This window comes from Tauraco erythrolophus, chromosome 14 (assembly GCF_009769465.1).
Source record: "Tauraco erythrolophus isolate bTauEry1 chromosome 14, bTauEry1.pri, whole genome shotgun sequence".
Lineage (NCBI taxonomy): Eukaryota > Metazoa > Chordata > Aves > Musophagiformes > Musophagidae > Tauraco > Tauraco erythrolophus.
The window spans coordinates 23,495,487-23,519,809 of NC_141478.1; the positions used below are offsets into that span (position 1 = coordinate 23,495,487).

The window sequence follows — 24,323 nt, forward strand, 5'->3', positions numbered from 1 at the left end:
GTGTGCCCAGCTGTAGTGCCTGGGGAGGTCTCATGCAGAGCTTTTGGTTTCCAGGTGCCAAGAAGAAGATGCGGGCATTTACCAGGCCTCAGCTAGAAATCACAAAGGCATTGTGTCCTGCTCTGGTGTGCTGGAAGTGGGAACCATGACGGAGTTCAAAATCCATCAGAAGTGGTTTGACAAAATTAAGAGAAAAGCTGAAGAAAAGCTGCGAGAGATCGAGCAGGGCAAGAAACGAGGGAAAGAAAATGTGGAGGTGGAGAAGTTGCAAGGAATGAGCCCCGATAGGCTCCAGAGAAAGCGGAGACTGGCCAGGGATCTGAATCTCCAGTCAGGAGCCTCTCCATGGGAGAAGGAGGATGCAGCAAAAGTGCACGTCGCTGACTCTCAGTCCAGATTACATGAGGATATTGCCGAGCCGAAGGAGCAGACGGTCGGTGCGATGACGGGCTTTCCAAACAAACTGATAGCGCCTTTGAAAGCAGAGGTGACCACCAATGGAGATGCCTCTTTGGAAAGCGTGGAGGAGAACGGGAACAGCTTTCTCGCGTACATCTACGAGACGGTAGAGGACCTAACGACTAAGCCAACGGTGAAAGACTCCGCAGCTAAAAAGAAAAAGAAGGTGGAGGCTCCTCCACCAGCAAAGCAGGACGTTTCCAAGCGAGAAGAAAGTGGGCGAGACAGGCCCAACCCCTCTACAAATCCAAGGTTTGCCCCTCCTGTCCCCTTACGCAGGAATGTGCGTTTGAGGGTGGCAAACGATCAAGAAGCGGAAAGCAGTCCAAAAACCAAAGAGCCCGGGAAAGCTGTGAATCGGGACACTAATATCAACGGCGATGTGCACTTCTCTTTGAAAGAGATGTATTTCGACAAGCAAGTGGCGCCGGCAGCAGGGAAGGAGGAGGCAGGAGCCAAAGAAGAGGCTGCGAGCGAGGCTGCCCTGCAGCCTGCGGCAGTCAGCAGGCAGGCAGAGGATGCTCCGTCGTCCTCAGAGGTGTCGGAGGCAGGACCCGCGCCGTCCGAGGGACACAGAGGCCAGCACCAAGCGCAGAAGTTGGAGGGAAACAAAGCCTTCGGTTCAGAGGTAACTAGGGTGGAAAGCGGCCAACGCAGGGGTTGCAACGAGAAAATACTCGTGCCACACGGATGTATTGTGGCACCAGCCCTGGGAGGCTGTCTGTGCCCCACGGGATCTGCTGCCGAGGCTTCGTAGGTCTCCACGGGCAACAGCCCCCAGCAAAAAGGGTTTTCTGGCCTTTGTGTGCCCAGAGCGCAGAGCTTCCACCCCATCTCCAAGTAAATGTCAGATGAGGTGGTGAGGAGAGATGTACGCCAGGGCCCTCCAGCCGAGCAGCTGGTCTCTGGGTGGCCTCGGGCACGCTGTGAGCTCTCCTGTTTAATCGGCAGGCTGACCTCATGCGAAATGTTTCCAAATCAGTTCGGCAGGGAGCACTGAACGGCTATTCATAGCTGGGGGTGGGGGCCTGGTGTGTACGACCGGCAGCCAGACCGATGACATCTGTCCAGCTTTGCAATCGAGCCGCAGCTCCAGCCAGAGCTTAATGAGCCCCCATGCAAATGAGCGCGGCGTGCCAGGTACCCCACGTGAGCTGCGCCAGGCAGTTGAATTTTGTTTACAGTGCAACATGTATACAGTAGATCTGGGCTATTTTTTGGCTCTTCCCTGTTGGAAAAACTCCGTTGCAAGACTCATAGTGGTGGCGACGCAGCGCCAGGGCACAGCACCTGCTCCTGACGCTCACTGCATCTTTTAGTCAACTTCTATTTTTGTCACCTAACCTGACGCATTTTCCATGAAAATATTAGACTGGAAGCCACCAGTCTTCATTTCCCCCCTCCCTCCTTTTTTCTTTAATGATCCTTTCTGTGGTAAAAGATTCTCCAAGTCCAATTTGCAGGTGCCGTCAGGATTTCACGTTTGAGCTATGGTAGGTGGACGCTTTCAGTACAGACCAAGGCTATCAGAGGAGGTGCTCCGGGTGCAGCACATCTCCCTCGGTAGGTAATGAAGTACTTCAGGATGTGGAAACATGCACGGTACAGAAAGTGGGACTGCTGGGTGCTCCAGTGAAAAGAATTTTCGTTCTTCCTCTTCTAGATTTCTTTAGCCACAGGTAGGAGCACTGTTTACTGGTAAGAAACCTGCTGCGTTATGCAGTGAAGTGAACATCTTGGTCCTTTCCTCTCCACAGTGCAGCACCCTGAACCCATCTTTAACCTGACCCACCAGCACCACATATTCCTGTAGAAATTATTGCTGTGGATGTAAGCCCATGGCAAAGCAATTCGTTTTCTCCCTCTCTGTTTATTTTTACGCCCCTTGCTCTTAAGGAGGGTGGAAAGTGTTGATGTGTAGCAGTCAGGCTTGGGCTATCATCCCTGAGCCTTTGACAAGCATCAAGGTATTTTCCTCTTCAAAAACCCACTCACAGAGGGAAACCTCTAACTTGTCAGCTGGTGTGCCTTTGAGTAGACAAAAGAGAATGCTTCTGATTTGAATTTGAATGCTTCAGCTAGTTGATGATGCTGGGGAAAGTGCTCAGGCTTTTGTGTGAGCAAATAAGCTATTTTAAAGCCCTTTAAAGCTGGCTCTGGATGTGTTTGAGGATGTTTTCACTCCTCAGGACACGGGTTGCTTGTCTTTTTCGTTTTGAGTCTTTCCATTGGACAAGACAAGGTCGTAGCATGAGTGTTTTCCCGGCCTTGGGACCTAGCTGGGCCTCACGCTCAGGACATCTCTTTTGAGCTGGATTTATCCGAAGCAGAAAAACTTTGCAAAATGCCAGACTGCAGCCAGGCTCTGAACATCCTCATGCACAAAAGCAGACAAGAAAGTGGATTTCCATGATGATCACTCTTGCCTAACCTTAAAACCGATGATTTTATTATATTTCTTTTATATGCCCCTAATTTGGGTGTTTTACAATTACTTAAGGACAGATGCTTTTCTGAGAAGCTCCCAGAAAGCTTTTCGGAATAAGCTTTGGTTCGTGCACCAATGATAACCAAATTTCCCCCAAGCCCCAAGTCCTCTTCAGCCAAAGAGATTTCCCCATTGACCAGCACTGTTGCGTAGAGTTGCTTCTACGCATCCATCTGTGAACCACCAGCCCTGGTCCACCTCCAACCCCCTTGGGCACTGTGCTGCTCAGCCCACCGAGCAGAGGGACCAGGGCTGGCCCTGCAGCTAGACTGGGCTGTGTCTATCCCCATCCCTTTCTGTTCCATGGAGGACCAAATACTATGGTAGAATGCAGGGGGGTTTCGCTGCATGAAGCCCATCCGTCTCTTAAAATAAAACTTTTTAAGCCTGAGAGGGGATACTCTGGAGGAGAGGGATGAGATGGGATGAGATCCCCTAACACTGGGATGGTCTGTGTTGTGACGCTCAGCCCTAGGCTAGGGACGTGGCTCCAGGGGAAGAGCAGCAGGGGCATGTGGCATTTGGGGCTGCCTGTGCAAGCCCATGAACTGGGGCCCTATTTCTGCGTATGCCATGTGCGGAGACAGAAACTGCCTGGCCTTTGGCATCCTTTGAGGTCTACCAAGGAAGCAAACTTGCATTTTGTGAGCAGGAATGTCACCTCTAACGCTTCTCCTCCGACTCCAGTTGTCTGATGTTCACATTGCTGTAACAATTGCGTGGAGAAGGCCTTGCCCAGCATTACCTTTCCTGAATTTTCCAAGCATTCAAACAAAGCCAAAGTGGCACAAAACAGAAGGGCTAAGCTCCACAGCCCTCCTTTCCCATGGACCTCATTTTGGAGGCTTAAAACTCAGGTCAGAGACCTCAGGAGGAAATCCTTAGTAGCAGATCCTCTGGGATGGAAGAGGAACCTGTTGGGTGCATGCCCCGTTCCCATGCAATTGTCCCAAAGCTGCTAGCTGAGCATCAGCCAAGCACAGCGTCTGTCAACGGCCTCGCTGCCTCCCCTGAGCCTTATCCTACAAAAATAGGTAGTGCCCCTCGGCTAGAGGATTTCACCAGATCTCCTCGGGATAAAACTCAGCCGTCACAGCGGGCAGCTTGCTGAAACGTCTGCTGGTGTGCAGCTGCGGTCGGAAACATTTGAGCTTCCCGAATGTCAAAGAAACAGGATGGTCGCATAGCGCAGATAACGTCACGGTGTACGGTTTCGCTGTAAATCATTTGGGCAGCCTCATCCAGGCCGTGTGTGACATGCCGATCGCCCCGTCTCAGAGCGGGGATGGCAGATATAGTGTAGGGGGAGCACTGGGTCCTAAAAAAGAGCAAGGAAATCATACAAGGTCTCGGCAACGGCGGGTGAAAACGGGGAAGTTTTGCTCCTTGGGAAGGCACCATGTCAGAGGATGTTGAATTAAAAGCCATTTGATGTTTTAGAGAGGCAGATCTCCTGCCTCTTTGTGCGCGACCGAGGCACTGAAAGGCAGAAGAGTCGAAGCCAATTAAACGAGAAAACGTTTTGTGCAGCATGACAGGGGCTGTGGGACGCACTGCTGCGGGACGATGGCGAAGCCAGGAGGCCCTGGATGAGTGAGTATCAGCCATACCAGGTTAATACTTGTGACCCAAGCAGAAGTTGGGCAGTGCCATACGGTACAGATGGACCACAAGCACCACTGAGCAGACCCAGGCAGTAAAATGATGCTAATTTTCTATTTTCTTTTTTTTTGACTAGGTTGCAACAACAGTGGGACGGTCTGCTAGTGACCTAAAACGCCCAGTGTCTGGTCCAATCGCAGAGACTGGTCAGCAAGCTAATAAGTCAGAGGAGCTCAGGAAAGAGATGCCTGTCTGCCAGGAGACCAGGGGGGCTGGGAAAAGGACAAATCCTCGGCTGAGGCCTCAGGAGCCAACAAAGGCACCGGCACCTTCTCCAGATCGCGTGCAGTCCAGCAAGGAGCACCCTCTCTCTAGGAAGCAGGCAGAAGGACATTCCCATGCTCTCGAGGGCAGAGAGACTCAACAAGGACTGTTAAATCACAAGGACAAAAGCCAAGATGAGGAAGAGCCATTGCTAAAGAAATCGAGTCCTTCAAAGCCTGGAGAAAACACTCCTTTTGAGCAAACCACACATCAGACAGCAGTCAAAGGTGGGAAGAGCAAAGAGGCAGGAGCAGACCTGTCCGGAAGCCATCCTGGTGGAGAGGCAGGAGGGAGTGTGGCAGCAGAACCATCTCCCAGGGCTGCACACAGGGAGGTGGGAGGGACACCTTTGGGACATCAGGAGGCTGAAACACCAGCTCCTGCTTCAGTTCAACTTGCCAAGGAAGAGTCGCTTCCTGCTCCTGCAGCAAGTACGCCGGTGGCTCAGGAGGCACTGCTTGCAGCTCACGGTGCCCCAGGGATGGAGGTCACAGCAGGAGAGGTCCCATCTGGAGCCCAGCTGCTGCCTCCTGCAAGCAGAGAAACTGAAATCAAAAAAGCATATGGATCTTCCCCACAAGAAGATTTTTCAGTCAGCGTGTTAGGGGAGGAGAGCACCAAACCGGTGCCCGTGGGACCTCAGGGGATGGCAGGAGGAGAGCAAACAGCCACAGCTCTGCATCAGGAACCAGCAGCACCTTCAGGCACTTTCGAAGGAGGTGCTGAGGTTCAGCCACAAGTACCGCTGGTCCTGCCTAGCCCCAAGAGACCTCAGGACATGTCTCTGGAGGAGAAGATGCAGCACAAAAACCTTGTTTCCTCCTTGAAGAACTATCTGCTGCTGCTTTTAAAAATGTCAGATAGCAGCAAGGATGCCATGAAAGAAGACACAGAGCCCAGGGACAGGGAGCAGCCCGATGCAGAGGGAGTCATGCTCCCAGAGATAGGCATTGCAGGCCTGAGCCCCCGCACCTCAAGGAAAGTTTTGGAAAAGGTACAAAACAATCAGCTCTTCCAGACAGCAGAGAACTTGCCTCTGACCCCCAGGACATCCAGGCGGATCACAGGCATGATTAACGAGGAATTCGTTACCAGCAAGGAAATGCTGGCGTGCAGACCTGTGCCACCAAAGAGACATACCCGGGTCGCTCCCGAGGCGGAGGGGCCACCCCAGCTCTCTGTGCCCTCCATCGTGGTGGGCAGCGTGCCAACAGCAGGAGTGTTGCAGCCTCCTAGTAATATTTACAATTTGCCTCCAGCGAGCCCTGAAAAAGAGAGCCCTGGTGACCCTCCGGCGGTGCTACCTTGCGCCACGCCAGAGGAGCTTGCTTCTGGAGCCCGGCGCAAAATATACCTGCCAAAAACCAAGCAGGTGGAGGAGGAGGGGGAGGCAACCCCAGAGAGCCCAGGGCACATGAGAAGTCCTACCGTTTCGCCACGGCAATCCAGGAGGACCGCAGCCCTCCTGCAGTCACCTGGCCCGGCTCCATCCTCTCCTGCAGAGCAACGCTCGCCAACCCTCACGAGGAAGATGGCCACATTGGAGGTTCCTAAGCTGTATGAGGAGCCCACAGGTGACAGCAGTGCTGACCATGAGGACCCCGAAGATGCTAAGCCAGAAGCACAGCCAGCAGAGTCCAAGAAAGCAAATAACCCGTTTAAAGGTAAGGGAAGAGGTAATCCCCATGAAGTACGTTTCCTTGTCACCTACACAGGGAGCCTGGCCAACTGAGCCAGTGATAGTCAGCTGGGGCCACGTGAGTTTTGTGCATTTGTGGGGTTTTCAGCATCGCCCTTTGGCTGCGTGAAAGCCAAAAGTCTGCCCCAAGACTTCTTCCCCAGCACAGGGAGGGCAGGTGAATGTGAGAGGCAGCAGCGCTGAGACTGGCTGTCTCCACAGCCTGGACTTCCCTGGCCAAAGGAATCATATAATCCTCTTGTTCTTGCTCTGCATGTCCTGGTCCTCACCATGCCGCATGCCGGCTGGGTGTCCAGTGGGCATCAGCGGGGTGCACGCTCCTTTTCCACCTCCGTGCTCAATGCTAATTTGATCCCTCACGGCATTGAATTGGAAAAGGCATAATCCTGGTGCTGACGTGCTTGCGGGAGCCAGGTGCTACCCTCGCAGAAAGCAGCACGCTTGCAAACGTAAGGGTAACCTCGAGAAATCCCTACGCCGGTAGATAAACGTTTCCTCCAACGTTGCGTAGTGTTTTTCTGCGTTGCTTCTTGGCCGAGCCCCCCCAGGTATCGCAGTGCTGTGCTGCTGAGCGCATTTGTGCCACTTATATCCCATCAAATTTATCCAAGCGGAGCTCTGAGACCTTCCCTGGGAAGGCACCGTTATACCCGGCTGTGCTGACATGTGTGATACCCAACACCAAAGCGCTGAGCAGCAGCGCTGGGGTGGGCTGGCCTGTCCCCAGAGCTGCAGGCAGCACTGTGTGTCTCACCATCCATCTCTTTGCACCCTGTCCTTAGCTCCACAGGTGATCCGTAAGATCAGGGCAGAACAATTTTCCGATGCATCAGGAAACCTGAAACTTTGGTGCCAGTTCTTCAATATTTTGAGTGATTCTAAGCTGATGTGGTACAAGGACGAGATCCCTGTAGCAGAAACCCAACGGAGGTAACCTGCCAGCTCCAGTTCGTGGTAGTCCTTGTGCGTAGCCCGGGGTTTGTGTGTTAAATCCAGTTCACTGGGGCGAGGGCGCCTCTTCTCTAAAGGCTGCATGGGGAGCTCATTGCATGACATGGTACGTTGTGAACTTTATCTTCTCAGTGCCCGGGGAGGGAGGGATTGCCCGGATGGGGAAATGCTGCCACATTTGTCCTAATGATGCTCCCTCTGCATCCTGGCCAAAGGGCTGATGCTTTGAGTTGCAGAGCCTTGGCAAGGGCGGGGGCTGAACCTGAACCTCGGGGAGGGCAGGGAAGGTGCTCTGCCCGTCTCAGAGTTTGAAAGCTGGGTGTGAGCCGCAAAACTGGGACCCCAAGTGATACGTGTGAGGGTGGCAGCTGTGCTGGGAGGGTCTACAAGCTGCACTCGAGCAGGTGCTTCCATGCAACCATCGTCAGCAAGCACCAACAGGGGAAAAAAAAGCAGCTCTGACTGTGCCCTCTCTATGCCTTGGCACTGCGCTTGCAGAGGGAGAGCATGTTCGGGCAGCTGGGTGGCCTGTTGTATCCTGGATGCTCCTTTGGGTGCATTATGGAAAGCAACTTGTTCTCAAGACCAAGGGAGCTTCTGTGGGAACATCATCCATGCTGGAAAGGATTTGTCTGATGCCTCTGAGTGTACCTGAGCTCCCTTTATGATGAGCAGAAAGAGGTGCTTCCAGGGCAGAAACGATGTCCTGCAGCAGCTATTTGAGCTGGGGCAGATGGACCAGGAGTGGCCGTTCCCCTCTAACTGACCAGAGCATGGCCAGCTCAGCCAGCAGGCTTCAGGATGAGGGTCCTACCTCTTTCCTCTGCAGCCTGTCATCCCCTCACTGGTTCACACTGGCCATGCAGGGCAGAAATGGGCCTTTGGTTCTTATGGAGACCCATCAGCCTGATGTGTCACCACCTCAGCTAGAGGAACTGCTGGCCCAAAGCTTGGTGCTGCAGGCTGGAGAAGACAGGCAGCCTGCTGATAGCGAGCGCTTTGCTGGTCCCTTGGGGAGGGACAGGCTGCAGGATGAGGAGTGATGTCTGCCCTCACTTGTGAACAGCTGAAAATGAAGCTGGACACCTCTGCAGCTGTTTGGCTCCCAGCCATCCCATCCAGATGCAGGCCTGTTAGCCCAAGCACCACCCTGACCCAGGGACACTCAGAGGCAAGTGCCTTTATCATCTGTAGCCGAACCCTGGCCAGAGGTTGCAGGGCTTGCCTGGAAGACGAGCATCTCCGTGAGTACCAGCTGCAGGACAGGACTCCTGGTGCCACGAGCTGGGATGCTGCTGCCTCCCTGCCCACCCTTGGGCTGGTTTCCTGTGCAACCAGCCGCCTCTCAGCCCTCCAAGGGCACCATGATGCCCACCTGCAGTGCCTGTGGCAGCGCTCCCGTGTGCCCCCACGCATCCACGGGGCTGAGGCCATGCTCTGGTTTCTTCCAGCGCTGGCGACGAGGGCCAGGCAGCCTTGGCTGTTGTGCAGGCGTCCCAGAAGGACTGTGGGGTCTACCGGTGTGTGATCAGCAACGAGTACGGCACTGACTCCACCGATTTCCTGCTCAGCCCAGAAGGTGAGGAGCCCTCAGAAGCCTGGTGGCTCTCCCAGCTGCCCGGGCGTGCCATGGGGTGGCAGGGCGAACTCCGGAGAGGGCTTGGGGAGGGGGAGCCTTGCACACCCCATAACACCACCTCTGCGAGGTGTGTCTGCCTCTCCGTGCTAATTTATGAGTGATTCACACCAGCCTCCTTGCCGTCCCTCGATGTGGAAGTGCACGGGGCAGGGTGGGATCCCGGCAGGACTTTGACGACCTTTTGTTTCCTGTCTCCTCTAGTGCTGTCAGGATTTATCTTGCGGGAAGAGATGGAAGGTAAGGACCACTGCTGATCCGCTGCAACTGCTGCCCTGTGCTGCCCGGGGGGGCAGGCAGCTCTGCGGTGGGGGCAGGACGTGCCCGCGTTGTCCCCTCTCACCAGCTCTTCCCTCTGCCAGTTGGAGAGGAGATCGAGATGACACCTATGGTGTTTGCGAAGGGTTTGGCTGACGCAGGCTACTGGGGAGACAAGCTCTTCGGGCGCGTGGTGAGTGAGGATATGGAAGTGGGCGCCGGTTTCCTGCGCAAAGCCTGCCGTGCCAGAGCCATCTACGGCCTGGAGCCCATCTTTGAGTCTGGCCGCACCTGCGTCATCAAAGTGCACAATTTCATTGTCTTTGGGACCAAGAACGAGAACAGCCTCATCGAGAAGAACTACGATATCACCATCCAGGTTGGCATCCTTGTGGGGCACCCTCTGCATGTGTCCCCCACTCCTTCCCAGTCTGCCTGTGCTGTGGTCCCCAGCTCTGTTCCCACTTTATTTCCTTCCACTTTTTGAATGCTCTGGAGGGATCGAGCCATGTCCCAGCAGGCTTGCAAAGTCCGTGTTATTCTTGGCTTCAAGCCTTCTCTCTGAGCAACACGGAGCTGCTTGGAGCTTTCCCGTCACTTGTCCTTTGACCACCAGGGCAGGGAAACAACTGGCAGTGGTCCCAGGAGATGTCTGGCCAGGCGGGGGGGTCCCAGGGAGGCGTTGGTGCAAGACTGGGCAGGTCTCTGACTCTTCTCTTTGCATCTCCAGGAATGTAAAATCCAGAACTCCAGCCGTGAGTACTGCAAGATCTTTGCCGCTGAGGCACGAGCCGTCCCTGATTTTGGAGCGGTGCCTGAGTAAGTAAGGTGCTGTGGCTCTGCTGGCTTGACGTGCCAGCAGAGCATCCTGGGCGATGGTGGGAGGGTTCCTCGTGGGTGCTGGGGACATCCCGAAGGGCAGCGTGCTCTTCTCCCACCCTCAAACGGAAGGGATATTGGGGGGAAAAGGCAAAAGGCAGGGCTGCAGACTGCAGTGTGAATCTCCACGTGCTGCGGCGGGAGAGCTCACCAGCTGGTGCTGACCCCAGCTGCGCGCTCCCACGCAGGATAATTCCTCTGTACCTGATTTACCGACCGGCCAACAACATCCCTTACGCCACAATGGAAGAGGACCTGGGTGGGCCCTGCGAGCAGTACTGTGTCACCGAGAGAGATGGCAGCTTGGTGGCACGAGGCACCTCAGAGATCATCCTCAAATGCTGCACCTTCCAGCATTGGGTCTACCAGTGGACAAACGGAAACATCCTCGTGACTGACATGGAAGGTAAAGGGATCTCCCGTCTGATTCCCACGGCCCCTCACCACCCTCTGGGCTGTGGAAGGAGGAAAAGCCCCAGCCTTGCCCTCCTGCCTGTTTCCCCACGTGCCATGGAGCCCACCTCCCAGGGCGATGACCCGCCTTTGGCACTGGTGCCTGTCTTTCTCTGGACAGGGACTGGTTGTCCTCCCTTTCATTGCAGGAGTGGGCTGGAAGATGACCAACGTGCGGATTGCTACAAACCTGAAAGGGTGAGTGACCTCGAGCTGCTGGCGCAGGGTGGCCTTGGTTGTCCCCAGCTCCACCTCTCACAGGACGAGGGGCCGTGGTGGTGAGCGCGGGCAGGCTCTGTCCTCGGCTCCCTGCTCTGGCAGGACATCTCCTGGTGCAGAGCAGGGGCTGAGGATCGCTGTGTTGGCAGGTACCAGGGGCTGAAGGAAAGTTGCTTCCCTTCTCTCTTGGAGCAATTCGTGGCCACCCACCAGTGTAACCATTACTGCAGCATCCTGGGCCTGAAGACGCTGGAGCCAGTCAAGCCCAAGGGGTCCAAGAGCCCCTCCATGGGTAGGAAATCTGCCCAGTCCAGCCCCCAGCTCCAGAAGAAGGGACTGGCAAGTCCCCAGGGTACCCGCAAGGCTGCTGTGAGCCCCAAGAGCTCCCGGAGAGCCGCAGAAACAGGGGAGACCCTGGCAGCCTCCAAACCTGGGTCAGGAGAGAGCAGCAGGTCTGGCCGCCTGCAGTAGCTGGAGCCGCCGTGGCTGGGACCTCCTGCTCTGGACCCCAGCCTGAGCAGTCTGGAGGCAGCACGCGAGCGGGCCGGAAAGAGGAGACCTCCCGCCGCTCTCCTCCCGCGGCACTTGCGTTGTGTGGTGTGTGCTAGTGTGAGCGGCTCGGCCGGGGTCGCGGGGGGCTGTGAGCCATGGGCAGCACAGATCCCCTCGCCAAGACCTCTTTGCAAGAGCTGCTGCCGGTGGTGGGCGCAAGCCCTCCGCGCTTGGTCTTGCTTTCCTCTCTCGACTCTCTCTGTTCGCTTTCCTTAAGGCAGGGGCCGTCAGACCTGCTCCCTGGGGCTTTGCAGGTGCCGCGTCCCCTGCCTGGCTCCCCCCAGCAAACTGGGAGTCCAGGCTGCCCTCCTGGCTCCCAGCACCTCGTGTCCCTCTTTGTGTCCTCCATAAAGAGACCGCGCCAAGCCCTGCAGCACTCTGGGTCAAGGACGTGAACCCCAACACCCAGGAGGTCTCATTTTCCCTGGCACACCGTGATTTAAAAGCTTTTGCTGCAGAGGAGTTCAGCAGTGAGCTGCTCCTGCTGTTGCGTGGGGCACTGGGGTGCGGGCCAGTCCCACAGCGGGGTGCCAGTGTCGGCACCGGCAGCTGCACGGGGATGGGATTTTGCACCCCTGCCCTCCCGGCTTACCCCGCGCCCCAGGGTGAGCCTCCCACCCCCTTGCCAGACGGATGCTGAAGGCAGCGATGCTGCTATCGGTGCCGGCCAGCGCTGCGGTAAGGATGCTCTACCTCACACGAGGCACCTGGGAGCGGGGTGAAGGGGAGACCTCCCCTCCACGCCAGGTGCTGCTTTGGCTCATGTGGGTCTCCAGCCCACAGGACTCACCCTTCCTTGCCCACCTGCCGTACACAGACCCCCTACACCCTTCCCAGCCCCGGAGCACGACCTGGTCCCACTTGGCATGTGCCGTACCACAGTGGCAGCTAGCAGCACCCGCTCCGGGCCCCGCTGCTCCGTGGTGGGAGGCAGCACCGGACAGGCAGCGACGCTCATGCTGGAAGGTAAAGCACCCTGCGTCGCATCAAGCCTCCCTTGTGCCCGTCAGCTTGCTCAGGCGTGCAGCAGCCGGCAGAGCGTGGCAGTGGGCAGCGAGGCTTGCAGAGAGCCCCAGAGCTGCCTCCTTCATCTCCCTGCGGAGCATCACCTTTCCTGGGGCTTTGGGGGAGGGTGCTGGGTGTCTGGGCGCAGCCTGGCTGAGGAGAGGAGGGACCGGGCTGGGAGCGCAGCATGCTCCAGAGTCCTGGTGCTTTGTTGTTGGGTCATTGTAAAATAACGATGTACATAACATGGCTGCGCTGGCGAATGGGTGCTCTGGAGTGCAATAAAGCGAGAAGGACTGGCCTGTTCCGCGGTGCCGTGGTCCCTGTGGAAAGGGTGCACCCAAGCACGGCAGGGCAGGGTGGCTTTACCCCCATCTGCACCCTGCGGGGGAGAAGAGGGTGGCCAGGCCTGGACCCACTTGGGAGTGACCCAGCACTTGGCAGAGGCTCAGCTTGCCAAGTCTGCAGCGAACGCTGCTTGCGGCGTCATCCCCGGCGGCGGGGCGCAGCCTGAGCAAAGCACCTTGTGCCGTACGGGACGGCCGCGGTCGGGGGCCAGAGAGGGCTGAGGGTGAGCACATGGGGCTTTCCATGATTTATTTGGGAGCGGTTCCTTTGTGTCCGTGGGGCCAGCACCTAAGGGTGCTGGTTGGAAGGTACACAGGAACTGTCCATCATTGCAGTGGAGAAGACCAGACGCACAGGTCTGTGACGGGGTTTCTTCTGCCTTTGGTGTCAGACCTTGCGGACCGCTGTGCTCCCAGGCCCTTGCCTCCGGAGTGGGCAGCTGACTGCACCTTTCTAGGCTGTCCCTGCGCAGGAGGTGTGGTTGTAGTGCCCGCAGCACTGCGTCAGGCACAGCGTGCTCTCCGCCAGGTCGGCCCAGGCTCCTGTGAAGGAGAGCGTTCCGTTCTCGAGCACCGAGCTGGAAGAAGAGAAGCATGGTCAGGATGAGCTGGTGCCCCACCACCCACATCCCTGGGCAGGACCATATGGCTCTGGGGCCCTTTGTACCCACCTGGCAAAGAGCTGCTTGCAACATATGTACATGGTGTAGCTGGTAGAGTTGAAGTTGACGGTGCTGAGGAAGGTCACACAGTCACCCACCTCCGTTGGCACATGAAGGAGACCTGGGGCACAAGGTCTCCTGGTTGCGGTTCTTGAGGGAACATGCTTGCAAATCCCGTACCTTGACTATGCTCACTTGCAAATCCTGTACCTGGGACTGTGCTTGCAGGTCCCATGCACCATCTCACCTCACCCCCCAGACAGCTGCAGCAGTGACCCCAGGGAGCTCCTCACAGTGCCCCAAATGTCCTAATCCCAGTCCAGATGAGGAGGAGGGGCCCCAGGAGAGCTATCGGGCGTGGGTAGGCCCTAGCAAAGCCATGGGAGGAGAGCAGAGGGTTTGGAGGTCCTGGCAGAGCCCTGCAGAGAAGAGGCCAGCTGTCCCCCTCCCTACACCTGTGTTTATTGGCATCTTCAGCCCTTTGCCTGTCCTCCCTAGTTCTTTCTGGCCCCACTGGCACTGGGCAGGGACCTACCTGCCAGGCAGGCGTTGAGCATGGAGACGCAGATGCCGGTGAGCAGGGCTCGCAGCACGATGGAGGCGAAGTCACCCTTGCGCTGGGGTACTAAAGAGGCTGTGGAGGCAAAGCAGAGACCGGGGCGAGTGAAATCCTTGCTCTGGCTCTACCCTGGGCTGGGGACAGATGGGGATGTGTCCCAGGTAACCAACTGGCTCTGCCACATAGTGCCCTGCCCACCATAATCCCTGGTGTCTGGGGGACGTGAAGATCCCAGCCAGCACACAGCGTGCTGTCTGCCCATCCTGGCAGCGGTGGGTGCTGGCAGAGCACCGTGCCCACCCTTCCACCCACGGATGATCAACTGGAACCCTCGGCGCTGTCAGCACTGGAGTCTCTGCTCTTTGCCCCATGGCTGGGTGGCACCTGGGCTTGTGGGACATGCACGTGCTCTTGCCCGCGGGTGCAGTGCAAAATCATCCATATGCAAGTCCTGTTTCTTGTCTGTGTGCTGGCAGAGACCAAGCACAGAGGCTCATGGACAGGAAATTTCTCCCACCCCAGCCAAGCCATTGCTCCCTGGGACCAGGATCCCCCATGCATCATGCCCAGGCATCCAGGACATAGGTCACACTCACCCAGGGCTCCCAGTATGATCCCAATGGAGCTGAAGTTGGCAAATCCGCAGAGTGCAAAGGTGGCGATGCTCTCGGCTCGCTCCTGGAGGGCACAGCGGCAGGGGCCGGTCACCTTGGCCCAGCATCAGCCCCAGGGCACCCAGAGCACCATGTCATAGATCCCAGCCCAGCCAGACATGACGGAGATGAGTCTCGCACTCAATCCTTTCTCTTTCAGCTATTTTTGGGAGCGAGGATGCAGGCGGTGGGTAGCCTGCCCCTGGGAGAGGCTGGGCTGGGGGGACGAGGGGCCCTGTAGCACCATGATCTGCCCCACCAAGGAGCAGGATAAATGGGACAGGGCTTCACTGATTCCTTCAGGATCAACCCATACTCAGCAGTGAGTAGACATCCAAGTCTAGTTGGCCATAGGTGCCCTCCCACTCCCAACGGCATCACCCCCCTGCCTGCCCACTACCCATCTGCCCAGTGAGGTCCCATGCCCAGTTTTGGCTGTCTCCATCCCCGCCCTTTGCCTGGCAGGGTGGCACATGCCCCTCACAGATATCCACTGCTTCTGGCTTCCGTTCCACTCTTCCAAGCCCGACAGTCGGTTGTTCTTGTATGTGGCCAGCTGCTGGTATGCCACAAACTCGTTCAGGAAGATCTTGATCCCCAAGAGCTCGGCCACCAGTGGCGAGTCTGCCCAGTCTGCCCCCATGAGAAAGGCCACTGGCATAAGGACATAGGAGCAGATCACCTGGAAAAAGCATCCCAGAAGAGAGCAACACAGAGCTGACCATCTGCATAGCCCCCGGCTTGGACACCCACTGCCAACATTTGCCAAACATCCAGCAGGGCTCTGGGCACCCTACTGAGGCAGTGGGCAAGGGTGGGGATGGGTGGCGGATGCAGGATCTGGCAACCCAGACCATGGGGCTGCCTTTTGGGATACCTGGAAGGAGAGCCCCTCGACGTCTACCATCTCCCCGAACCAGCCTAGGGCAGCGTTGATGAACTCCAGCACCGCCAAGAAGGCAATGAGGTTGGCTGCAATATTGGCCACGAGTCCCACGGAGGCAGCAGCCCCGTTACTCGCAGCTTCCAGGATGTTCTGCTCTTCCCTGCATGGAAAAAGACCCCAATGAGCTCACGTAGCCGGGCACCCCCTGTGCTAGGTCAGCTTTCACTCTGTGGATGCCTTCATACCACAGGATCTCCCAACCTCGGGCCACGCACAATGTCTACCTGTGCCCCCAAATCACCCCCACGGCTTCCCCACACTGGCAGGGCACACACAGCCCCACTCCACCATCCCTCCCCTCACACTCACCCTCTGGAGAGGCGGATGTTTGCTTTGCCCTTGAACTTGGACTCTTCCACTTCGGGGTAGACGAGCTTGGACATGGCGAGGGCGCAGGGAGCAGCCATCACGGAGGCTGCGATCAGTGATGCCGCGTCTATCTGCAACACCCAGACCGTGGGCTTGGGCATCTCCGTGCAAGGCTGTGCCCTGTGCCATGCCACCCTGGCGCACACCAGCGCGTGGCTGGCATCGGCAGGTGATGCTCAGAGCAGTTCGAGGCTCTCTGTTTGCTCAGGGTGGGAAAAACATCCGTGTTCCTTCCATCTTGGCCAGCCACGGCACCCAGGGCAGCTTGGCAGGATGGAGGCATTGCTGGAGCCGCAGCCATTGCGGCCGCGGAGGTGTTAATCTCTCCTGCTGTTTGACCTAATCGTGGTGGTTCTTGTCCCTTTTTATCAGCGCCAGAGCAAGAGATTGCGCAACATCGTGAACTTCTACCTGCTGACCAAGAGCCAAGCTCCCAGTCTCACCCCTCCCCTTCCCCCCAGTGGCAACGACTCATTTCTCTGACCTTTCACCCTTAGCTCCTACTTTAAGGAGACTAATTAATGTTTAAGTAGCAGGAGCTCAGCCAGCAGGACAAGAAGAAGGTTTATTCGCCATTACGGAGCACTGATGAGGCCACGTTTGGACACCATGTCCAGGGCTGGGGAGAGGGCATCCCCGGGGCGGCCGGGGCACGGGACTGCCAAGGTGATGCTGAAGAAGCTGGGCTTGTTTTGGCTGGGAGAAAAGAGGGCTGAGGGGGTTGTGGTTGCCTTTCCCAACTACTTAAAAGGGGGCTGGAGGGAAGACGCTGCTCAGAGGTGGCCAGTGAAAGGGTAAGAAGCAACAACACAGTTTCAGTGAGGAAATTCCAGTTGGATATAAGGAAAAAACTGTTCCCTGTGAGCGGGGCACCTGTGGGGGGGACCAGAGAGGTAGGGGATGATCTCCATCCATGGACGTGTTCACCACTAACCCGGACAAGGCCCTGGCCATACCCATGGGCTTTGCCATCACCTCATTTGGGCAGAAGGGCGGATCAGAGACCCCCAAAGGGTCCTTCCAGGTTAAACTATCCTGTGATTCGGTGAGATTTGCCTTGCTCGCTGTGCAAGCACATGCAGTGAGGGTCCCACAGCAGTGTCTTCTACTGGGCAGGGCTCCAGGGTTTTGGCCAGGCCAGCAAAGGTGAGGCTGGGCATGGAGGCACCCTGCCCTTGTCTTGCTTATGGAAGGGGACTATGGAGCAAGTCTTGCATGTCAGGACTCTGTAGCAGGGAGCACGTGGCATACGTCTGCTTGCGCACTCACCCCAAAGGATATGTAGGCACCCATCACGCTGCCTGCTATGGTGGAAAAGCCACCAGCCATCACAGCATGTATTTCTGAACGGGTCATGTCTGCCAGGTACGGGCGGATGAGCAGTGGGGCTTCAGTCTGCGAGAGAGAAAACCCCGTGGTCCTTGAGGCAGGGCCATGCAGGGACACAGGTCTCCTTGGAAGGGAGGAGAAGACCCTTCCTCTGGGGCAGGCTCAGCTGCAAGGGTTGAGGAGCTGAATATTCTTCCCAGAGCTTTACCTGTCCCACAAAAATGTTCCCTGCCACGCTCAGGGTCTCAGTGGAAGTGGTGCCCATGGAGACCTGAAGCAGCCAGGAGATCTGTGGAAGACAGGGCCACCTCACTCACAAAGGCTCCTGTGCCACCCACTCCATGAAGCAGAGCGCTGTTCGGCTCTCCAGCCCGCTGCACGGAGGTCATCTCGGGAAGCACCCACAAACCAGGTAGCAACATCAAGCCCAGGATTGGGCTTTCTCAGGAAGATGTGCAGGAAAGAGGGGTTTTGTCTCTATCCTTTTAGCAAGACAAATCACTCCAAATTAGTACCATCCCAATTTTCCTGGGACATCCCTCAGCTGATCATAGTAGTCAGAGAAGCCACCAGGTTCTTCTCCTTTCCACCACCATCTCAGAGCTGGGTATGAGGCCCTACCTTGACAATGAGCCACTGCATGACACCGAGGTAGTAGAGAACGGACATCACACAACTGAAGAAGACCACGATGGGCAGAGTCTGCAGGCAAGGCAGCAGGCCGCAGGGTTAAAGGAGAGCTGAGGAGCACATCTAAAGTACACTTGGGGACCAAGCCCCTCTGTCTCATGAGCTGGGCATGGTGTGGTGCTGGGGTGCCACAACGCCGGGCCAGTGTTGCAGGAGGGACAGGGGCCAGTGCAAATCCCCCATGGCACTGAGGAGGTCTATAGGTGGGTAAAAAGCTGAGGGAGACCCATCCTTGAGCCGGTTGAGCTCTGCTGCAGCAGATCTGGCTGCGTTTAGCTCCATGCTCGCCAGGACCCAGCAAGGCAGCCCAGCCAGAAGAAAACCAAGCTCCACATCTCCCTCCCCATACCCCATTCCCCAAGCTGACCTGAAAGGCAAAGACTTCTTCAATGAGTGTGTTCCCAAAGACAAAGCTGGAGCCAGCTGTGGTGTAGCTCAGGAAGACCTGCAAGTGAAGAAGTTACATGGTAGGAGGGAGATCTCCATTAGCTCTTTCCCTGACATCTCACTTCTAGCAGGGGCCCACACCCCCCAGCCCCACAACTCACTTCACTACCCCACCAAAGACTCTCTGAAACATGAGTAGAGGATACTGGTGGGTTGTCCACGAACCACAGGGCACTGCTCCAGCCTGCAAGGGAGACCACACTGAAGGGTCTGGGCTGCTGCAGAAAACTGGGAAAGAGTTGGCTTTTCTCCAGCCCCCCTCCCCCAAACATTTGGGAGCATGCAGTCCCTGCAGCTTCTCTGCCCCATACCAGCCTCAGCTCTTCTTGCTGATCCCAGGGAAGCTACACGGAGGGCGCAAGCACAGGATGGGGTGAGCAGATGCAGTACCTGGACCTGGTCACCCAGCCACTGGAAAGCTTGGACACCAGGGGTTGTTCGGAGGATGAAGAGTCCAAACAAGAACTCCAAGCCAAGACCCCAGAAAACGGCTCTCCAGGACACCTGGGGACCAAGAGCAGAATGGGGACTGAGACATTAACAAAGCCTACAGGCTTCCCTCTTTGGCTTCCTGACCCTTTGACAGCTGCACGTGGGAAACACCACCACACTGCACCCTGGGGATGCTAATAGCCAAAGCGTCACAGAAACCCACACCAACCCACAAGCTTAGGTTGGTGACAGAGGAAGAAGATGAGTTGGTGGAACTCAGGAACTGGCTGGTGGAACATAACCTGCCAGGCTTACCCAGAAGGAGAAGAGCACAGAGACCTTCTGATGGTTTGACTGTTAGTACAAACTCACTAAATCAAAACTTCCTGTTCATTAACCCTTTGGAGGACGCGGGTGGAGGGATTGCCCAAAATATTGAGGCGGGTCGGGCTGAAAGCCACCGGGACTTCAATCACTTCTGCCCAAGTCACTCAGGGCACCCGAAGCTCAGGACCACTCTCCACCCACAGGGACTTGATGTTCAGGCATGGGTCTGGTGCTGGGTCTCTGGGTCTGACACATTATGAGGGATGTGGAGGAAAACAAGATGGTGGCATTATGGGGGAGCCCTGAGTTGAGCAGTGGGAAGGAGAAGAGTGAGGTGACTTTCGGGCTCCAGTCACCCAGCCTAGACTCAATTCCCCAGGCTGTGCCCAGCTCTGGCCAGGAGCCCTGCTAGGCTTCTGCTTCCTCCAGGGAGCTCCAGTGATGGGCCATCAGGAGATGCCAGTGAGAAGGAAGCACTTGTTCCCCAGAGCTGAGTGACCACCTCCTGTGGGGGGACCAATGGCCAAGCCACATCTGAAACACGTACTGCGCTGTGGTGCTTGGAGCAGGCAAACAGGAACAGCACCAAAAAGCAGAAGCCAGCTAAGGAGATGAGCTGCTCTGGATTTCTGGAGTTGTCCAACACCAGCCATGTGATCAGGCCTGCCAGGAGGGCCACCCACAACAGCCTGCAAAGGAAATCCCAGACTGTCACAGAAAGGATGTCCCCTTAGGGAAAGCAGCTCATGAAGGGCAGGAGCTAATTGTGCGGGAGATACCACCACGCATCTGAAGAAACCTGGGGCTTGGACACAAATGAGGGGTGTCAATAGCCATCAAGCCACTGAGGTAAGAATAGCAAGACATTTCTGCCATGGCGTTTAAGTGGTCCCCAGGCTGGGCCATGCCCCATCACTCACAACGTGCCTGCACAGCACTAGGGCATGTGCCCAATGCCACCAGTTGTTGGTCGCACTGGCAGGACAGCCACAGGAGAAGGGACCCAGGCACTGGGAGGGATGTGGCCCTGCCTCTTCCTGACTCACCATTTCAGCCACGGCCAGGACTTTTGCAAGCATTTCCAAACAGGGCTGAGGAGCAGCAATACCTTTGCCCCACAGTGCTTCTTGAAGAGACTCCAGCAGATGAAGAAGACAACCACAGCATTCATGACAACCAAGGCAAGGGCTCGCTGGAAGTTGAGCCAACAGGCCGCAATGAAGTAGCACAGGTAGGCTGGAGAAGGCACGTTGAGGGTCAGAGACATCAGGGTCATAGGATCAGGGATTCATAGCACTAACCAGGGCCAACAATGAGGTTCATTTCCTCCAAACGCCGATCCCCGGGCACCCTCGAGGCTCCCACCCATGCGTGGGGAGGACTTAGGGAGCAGCACCCCAGCAGCCAGGCTCACTGGTGACAGCTACTCAGCTGTTCAGGGGCACATGGAAGGAGCAGAAGCAGCACAGCAAACCCTTTGGGTAGGTGGAGAAAGGGGACAACACGGACAGGGTGGTGGGGTAAGGAGGAAGCAAGCAATGGGGCTGTGAGAGTGGATACAACCCCCATGCGGGTGGCCATGCCCAGAGCTTGGAGGTTGGGGGCAAAGCCAGCCAAAGGGGTGTGGAGATGGGGTCTCAGTGCTGGAATGTCCTCACCTACTCCAAGGAGCCCCAGGACGACCCTCCGTAACGTCTTGGCATGAGCCTTGCAGAAGCGCTTTGCCTTGGATGCTGGCTGCAGGGCCTTCCTGGGGAGAGTCACACGCCAGAGACGTGAGAGGTACAGAAGATGGATCTTGAAGATCAACCCAACCCAACAGAGCCAGGTCATGACCATGCCTCCCAGAGGGCACTCACGGCAGCAGCACGGTGGTATACCTGTGCCGTGGCCTCTAGCAGGTCTGCTGACTGCTCCCAGGAGGAGCGAGCTGGCCTGTTATGGCAGGGGAGACCCCACCACATACCCCAACACCCCGGGCACCATGAGTGGAGGCTTGCTCTGGCTGGCTGCTGTGGGGACAGAGACTTGCCATGGCCAGCCTACAAAGCCATATGGAACCATCAGGCACTGTCCCATCTACGTGTTCAATATGACCCTACCCTGCTCCCAGATCATAGAATCATAGAATCATAGAATCATAGAATCATCTGGTTGGAAGAGACCCTCAAGATCATCGAGTCCAGCCATTCACCCTGCACTGTCAGGGTCCCTAAACCATGTTCCTGCAAAATCAGGCACTTGCAAGCCTGGTTTGGCTCCACAAGAAACTCTGGCCCAAGGATTGCAGACTTGCTATGACCACTAGAAATACCCTACATACATGCATCTCCAGGGGTTATCCTACCTGCAGCAGGAGAAGAATCTCCCTCTCCCTTCTCTTCTTCTTTCCTCCTTGCTCTCATCACGTGGACCATCACATGCCTCAGAGAGTTTCTCCTCCTCCTGGAAAACATTGTTAGCTGGAGCACCCTGAGCAGCTCTGGTACTCTGATGGGAGGGGAAGGGGGGACTCACCAGGGAGGTGAAGGCTGGATTATTTACACCTTTCTCAAGGTCATCCAGGCTTATCTGGTTTTCCTCCATCTCCAGGAGTGCCACAGCTTCAACACATCAGAAAACAGCACTGTGAGCGACCAAAGCTGGCTGGGGAGAGAAAGATGGGATCAGCTCTGGGAAGAAGGAATGTCCAACCATGATTTTGAGTTTTGGGTCTCTAAGAGGAGAATGCCCTTTGCAGTACCGATTTAGAGCAGTTCCTGCACCAGCACATCAAGGGACCATCCCATGTGGTCCTCAAGCTGTGGGGCTGGTGTGCTGACTTTCTTGTTCTCCTATAACTCTGAGAAGGTCTTTGCTCTTCTGTGCTTCCAAGGAATTACAGGAGAGGATTAGATGCATCAGGGAGAGCTGGTACTTCTCCTCCAAGTTGGTGGCAGCAGCCACTGGCATCTGTGAGCCCCTTTGCAAGTGAGATTTTGGAAAAAATTAAATCTGCCTGCATCCCTCATCGAGAGCTCTTGGTGCATCCAAGTAAGATAGGAAGAAGATCCTTTCATGTTGGTAACTAGTACAGTGCAGGAGTGACGGGTAGGAATAAGCGGTAGTTTGCATGGGGACTGGTCCTAAAACAGGATCATACTGGGAGAACTGGTCCAGCAAAGCCAGAAGAACTAGTGTTATGCCGGGGCAGGAACCCTTGGAGCATCTCATTTGCACACCCTCTCAGTTCCTCTGCCTGAAGGAGGATGAGAGAAGAGCAGAGATGTCGCAGAGAGGGCAGCGATCGACTGTAGGAGCATGTCTGTGTGAGGACAGAGAGAGTAAGGAGTTGTCCTTGCTTTGGAGGAGAGTCGTAGAGGTCTGTATGGAGAAGGTGGAGATAGCAGGATCATCACCTGCTTCCTGCAGTGTAAGAATTAGGGTCTACTGAAGGGAGCGACCCAACCCCAAATTAAACGAGTGGAGGCGAGGAATTTTGGAGAACATTCCTCTCAATACGGGATCTCATGGCAACTGAAGGTGGTGGTGGGCTCCGTGGGCCAGCGAAGACACCAAGGGGGACCTCTGAGGCATGCAGAGCCCCAGTGTGTCCCTGGACTCGTGGCTCCTCGGCAGCAGGACAGGACCCAGGGCCATGGTGGCAACCCAGGACCTCAGGCCTCCTCAGGGCTCAGGGACCCCCCACTAGGACCCTGGTAGAGATCAAGAGGATCTCGCCCCACCTCACCAGATGCACTACCATTTCAAGGACAGCCCCCCAGGACCCCTCTGGGCTCAGTGACACCTTCAGCCCCTGCGGTGGTCAGGGACCCCTCCAGGACCCCTGAGGGCTCTGTGAACCCCCCAGAGCTCCTGGCTCTCCATGTCCCTCCAGGCTCGTTGTACTCCAGGACCCCTGGGCTGATGCCACCTCCATGGTTCCCCAGGGCCATCCCCTCCCACATGGCTCATTTGCCTTTTGTTTTCACAACGCCTCATTGGCTACCCTCCCCTCTGGGGGTGGGGCCATGCAGGCAGGTGGCCAATCAGTGGGGCGGCAGGTGGGCTCCCTCCACGTGTATCCCTACCCCATCGCACCCCGTATCCTCATGCCATGTCTGTGTCCCCCACACCTTCCCGCCCCCTGTGGACCCCCCCATGGAATCATAGAATCATAGAATGGTTTGGGTTGGAAGGGACCTCAAAGATCATCTAGTTCCAACCCCCCTGCCATGGGCAGGGACACCTTCCACTACACCAGATTGCTCAAAGTCTCATCCAACCTGGCCTTGAACACTTCCAGGGATGGGGCAGCCACACCTTCTCTGGGCAACCTGCTCCAGTGCCTCACCACCCTCAGAGGGAAGAATTTCTTCCTTAGATCCCATTGAAATCTCCCCTCTTTCAGTTTGAAGCCATTGCCCCTTGTCCTGTCACTACACACCCTTGTCCAAAGTCCCTCTCCAGCTTTCCTGTAGGACCCCTTTAGGTACTGGAAGGCTGCAATAAGATCACCCCGGAGCCTTCTCTTCTCCAGGCTGAACAGCCCCAACTCTCTCAGCCTGTCTCCATAGCAGAGGTGCTCCAGCCCTTGCATCATCTCCGTGGCCTCCTCTAGACCTGCTCCAGCAGCTCCATGTCCTTCTTGTGTTGGGGACCCCAGAGCTGAAGGCAGCACTGCAGGGGGGTCTCAGGAGAGCAGAGCAGAGGGGCAGAATCCCCTCCCTCGCCCTGCTGCCCACCCTGCTCTGGGTGCAGCCCAGGACAAGGTTGGCTTTCTGGGCTGCCAGCGCATGGTGCCGGCTCATGTTGAGCTTCTCATCCACCAGCACTCCCAAGACCTTCTCCTCAGGGCTGCTCTCCATCCATTCTCCACCCAGCCCGTCCTTGTGCTTATGGTGCAGTGTGGCCTCGTGCCCGACTGCTCTCCCCGCTGTGTCCTTGCGCCCCACACCCTTGTGCCCCTCCATGTCATCGTGCCCCCTGCCCTCATGCTCAACAACGGCCTCGTGTCCTCCCCACGCCCCACAGCTCCCCTGTGCCCGCCGGCCGCCC

General features: G+C 56.7%; 2 protein-coding genes across 4 annotated transcripts in view; one reads left to right on the top strand and one right to left on the bottom strand.

The window, feature by feature from the left end:
- ALPK3 (alpha kinase 3) overlaps positions 1-11,439 on the top strand; it is a 33,145-nt gene extending 21,706 nt beyond the window's left edge. Inside the window, exons 5-15 of one of the 2 annotated variants that reach the window (XM_086620439.1) lie at positions 55-1,087; positions 4,294-4,309; positions 4,699-6,537; positions 7,355-7,502; positions 8,975-9,102; positions 9,364-9,399; positions 9,522-9,796; positions 10,148-10,236; positions 10,485-10,702; positions 10,899-10,947; positions 11,118-11,439. In XM_086620439.1, the coding sequence (XP_086476565.1) occupies positions 55-1,087; positions 4,294-4,309; positions 4,699-6,537; positions 7,355-7,502; positions 8,975-9,102; positions 9,364-9,399; positions 9,522-9,796; positions 10,148-10,236; positions 10,485-10,702; positions 10,899-10,947; positions 11,118-11,439 (4,153 nt within the window). Of the gene's footprint in view, positions 1-54; positions 1,088-4,293; positions 4,310-4,685; positions 6,538-7,354; positions 7,503-8,974; positions 9,103-9,363; positions 9,400-9,521; positions 9,797-10,147; positions 10,237-10,484; positions 10,703-10,898; positions 10,948-11,117 lie in introns of both variants that reach the window. The other variant, XM_086620438.1, reaches the window with a different exon arrangement.
- Positions 11,440-13,326: 1,887 nt separating this feature from the next.
- LOC104382594 (sodium/nucleoside cotransporter 1) lies at positions 13,327-21,872 on the bottom strand. 2 transcript variants are annotated; one of them, XM_086620133.1, is made up of 17 exons: positions 21,804-21,872; positions 21,634-21,725; positions 20,945-21,036; positions 20,333-20,522; positions 19,834-19,975; positions 18,918-19,031; positions 18,448-18,525; positions 18,012-18,092; positions 17,599-17,679; positions 17,331-17,456; positions 16,002-16,132; positions 15,624-15,792; positions 15,231-15,428; positions 14,690-14,771; positions 14,070-14,168; positions 13,544-13,655; positions 13,327-13,450 (listed from the first exon to the last, which is right to left on the bottom strand). In XM_086620133.1, exons 1-17 carry the CDS (start codon positions 21,870-21,872, stop codon positions 13,327-13,329), a joined length of 1,980 nt encoding a protein of 659 aa, XP_086476259.1. The 2 variants fall into 2 exon arrangements, with proteins under 2 accessions (XP_086476259.1, XP_086476258.1); XM_086620132.1 differs by having other exon boundaries at positions 21,634-21,731.
- Positions 21,873-24,323: the final 2,451 nt, after the last annotated feature.

Coding starts and splice junctions, on each gene's coding strand:
- LOC104382594 (XM_086620132.1), bottom strand. CDS start 21,872: ATGGAGGAAAACCAGATAAGCCTGGATGACCTTGAGAAAGGTGTAAAT. Junction 19,032..19,833: donor GCTCCAAGCACCACAGCGCA/GTACGTGTTTCA, acceptor CTTGGTCCCCAG/GTGTCCTGGAGAGCCGTTTT. Junction 14,169..14,689: donor GATCATACTGGGAGCCCTGG/GTGAGTGTGACC, acceptor TTGCCTCCACAG/CCTCTTTAGTACCCCAGCGC.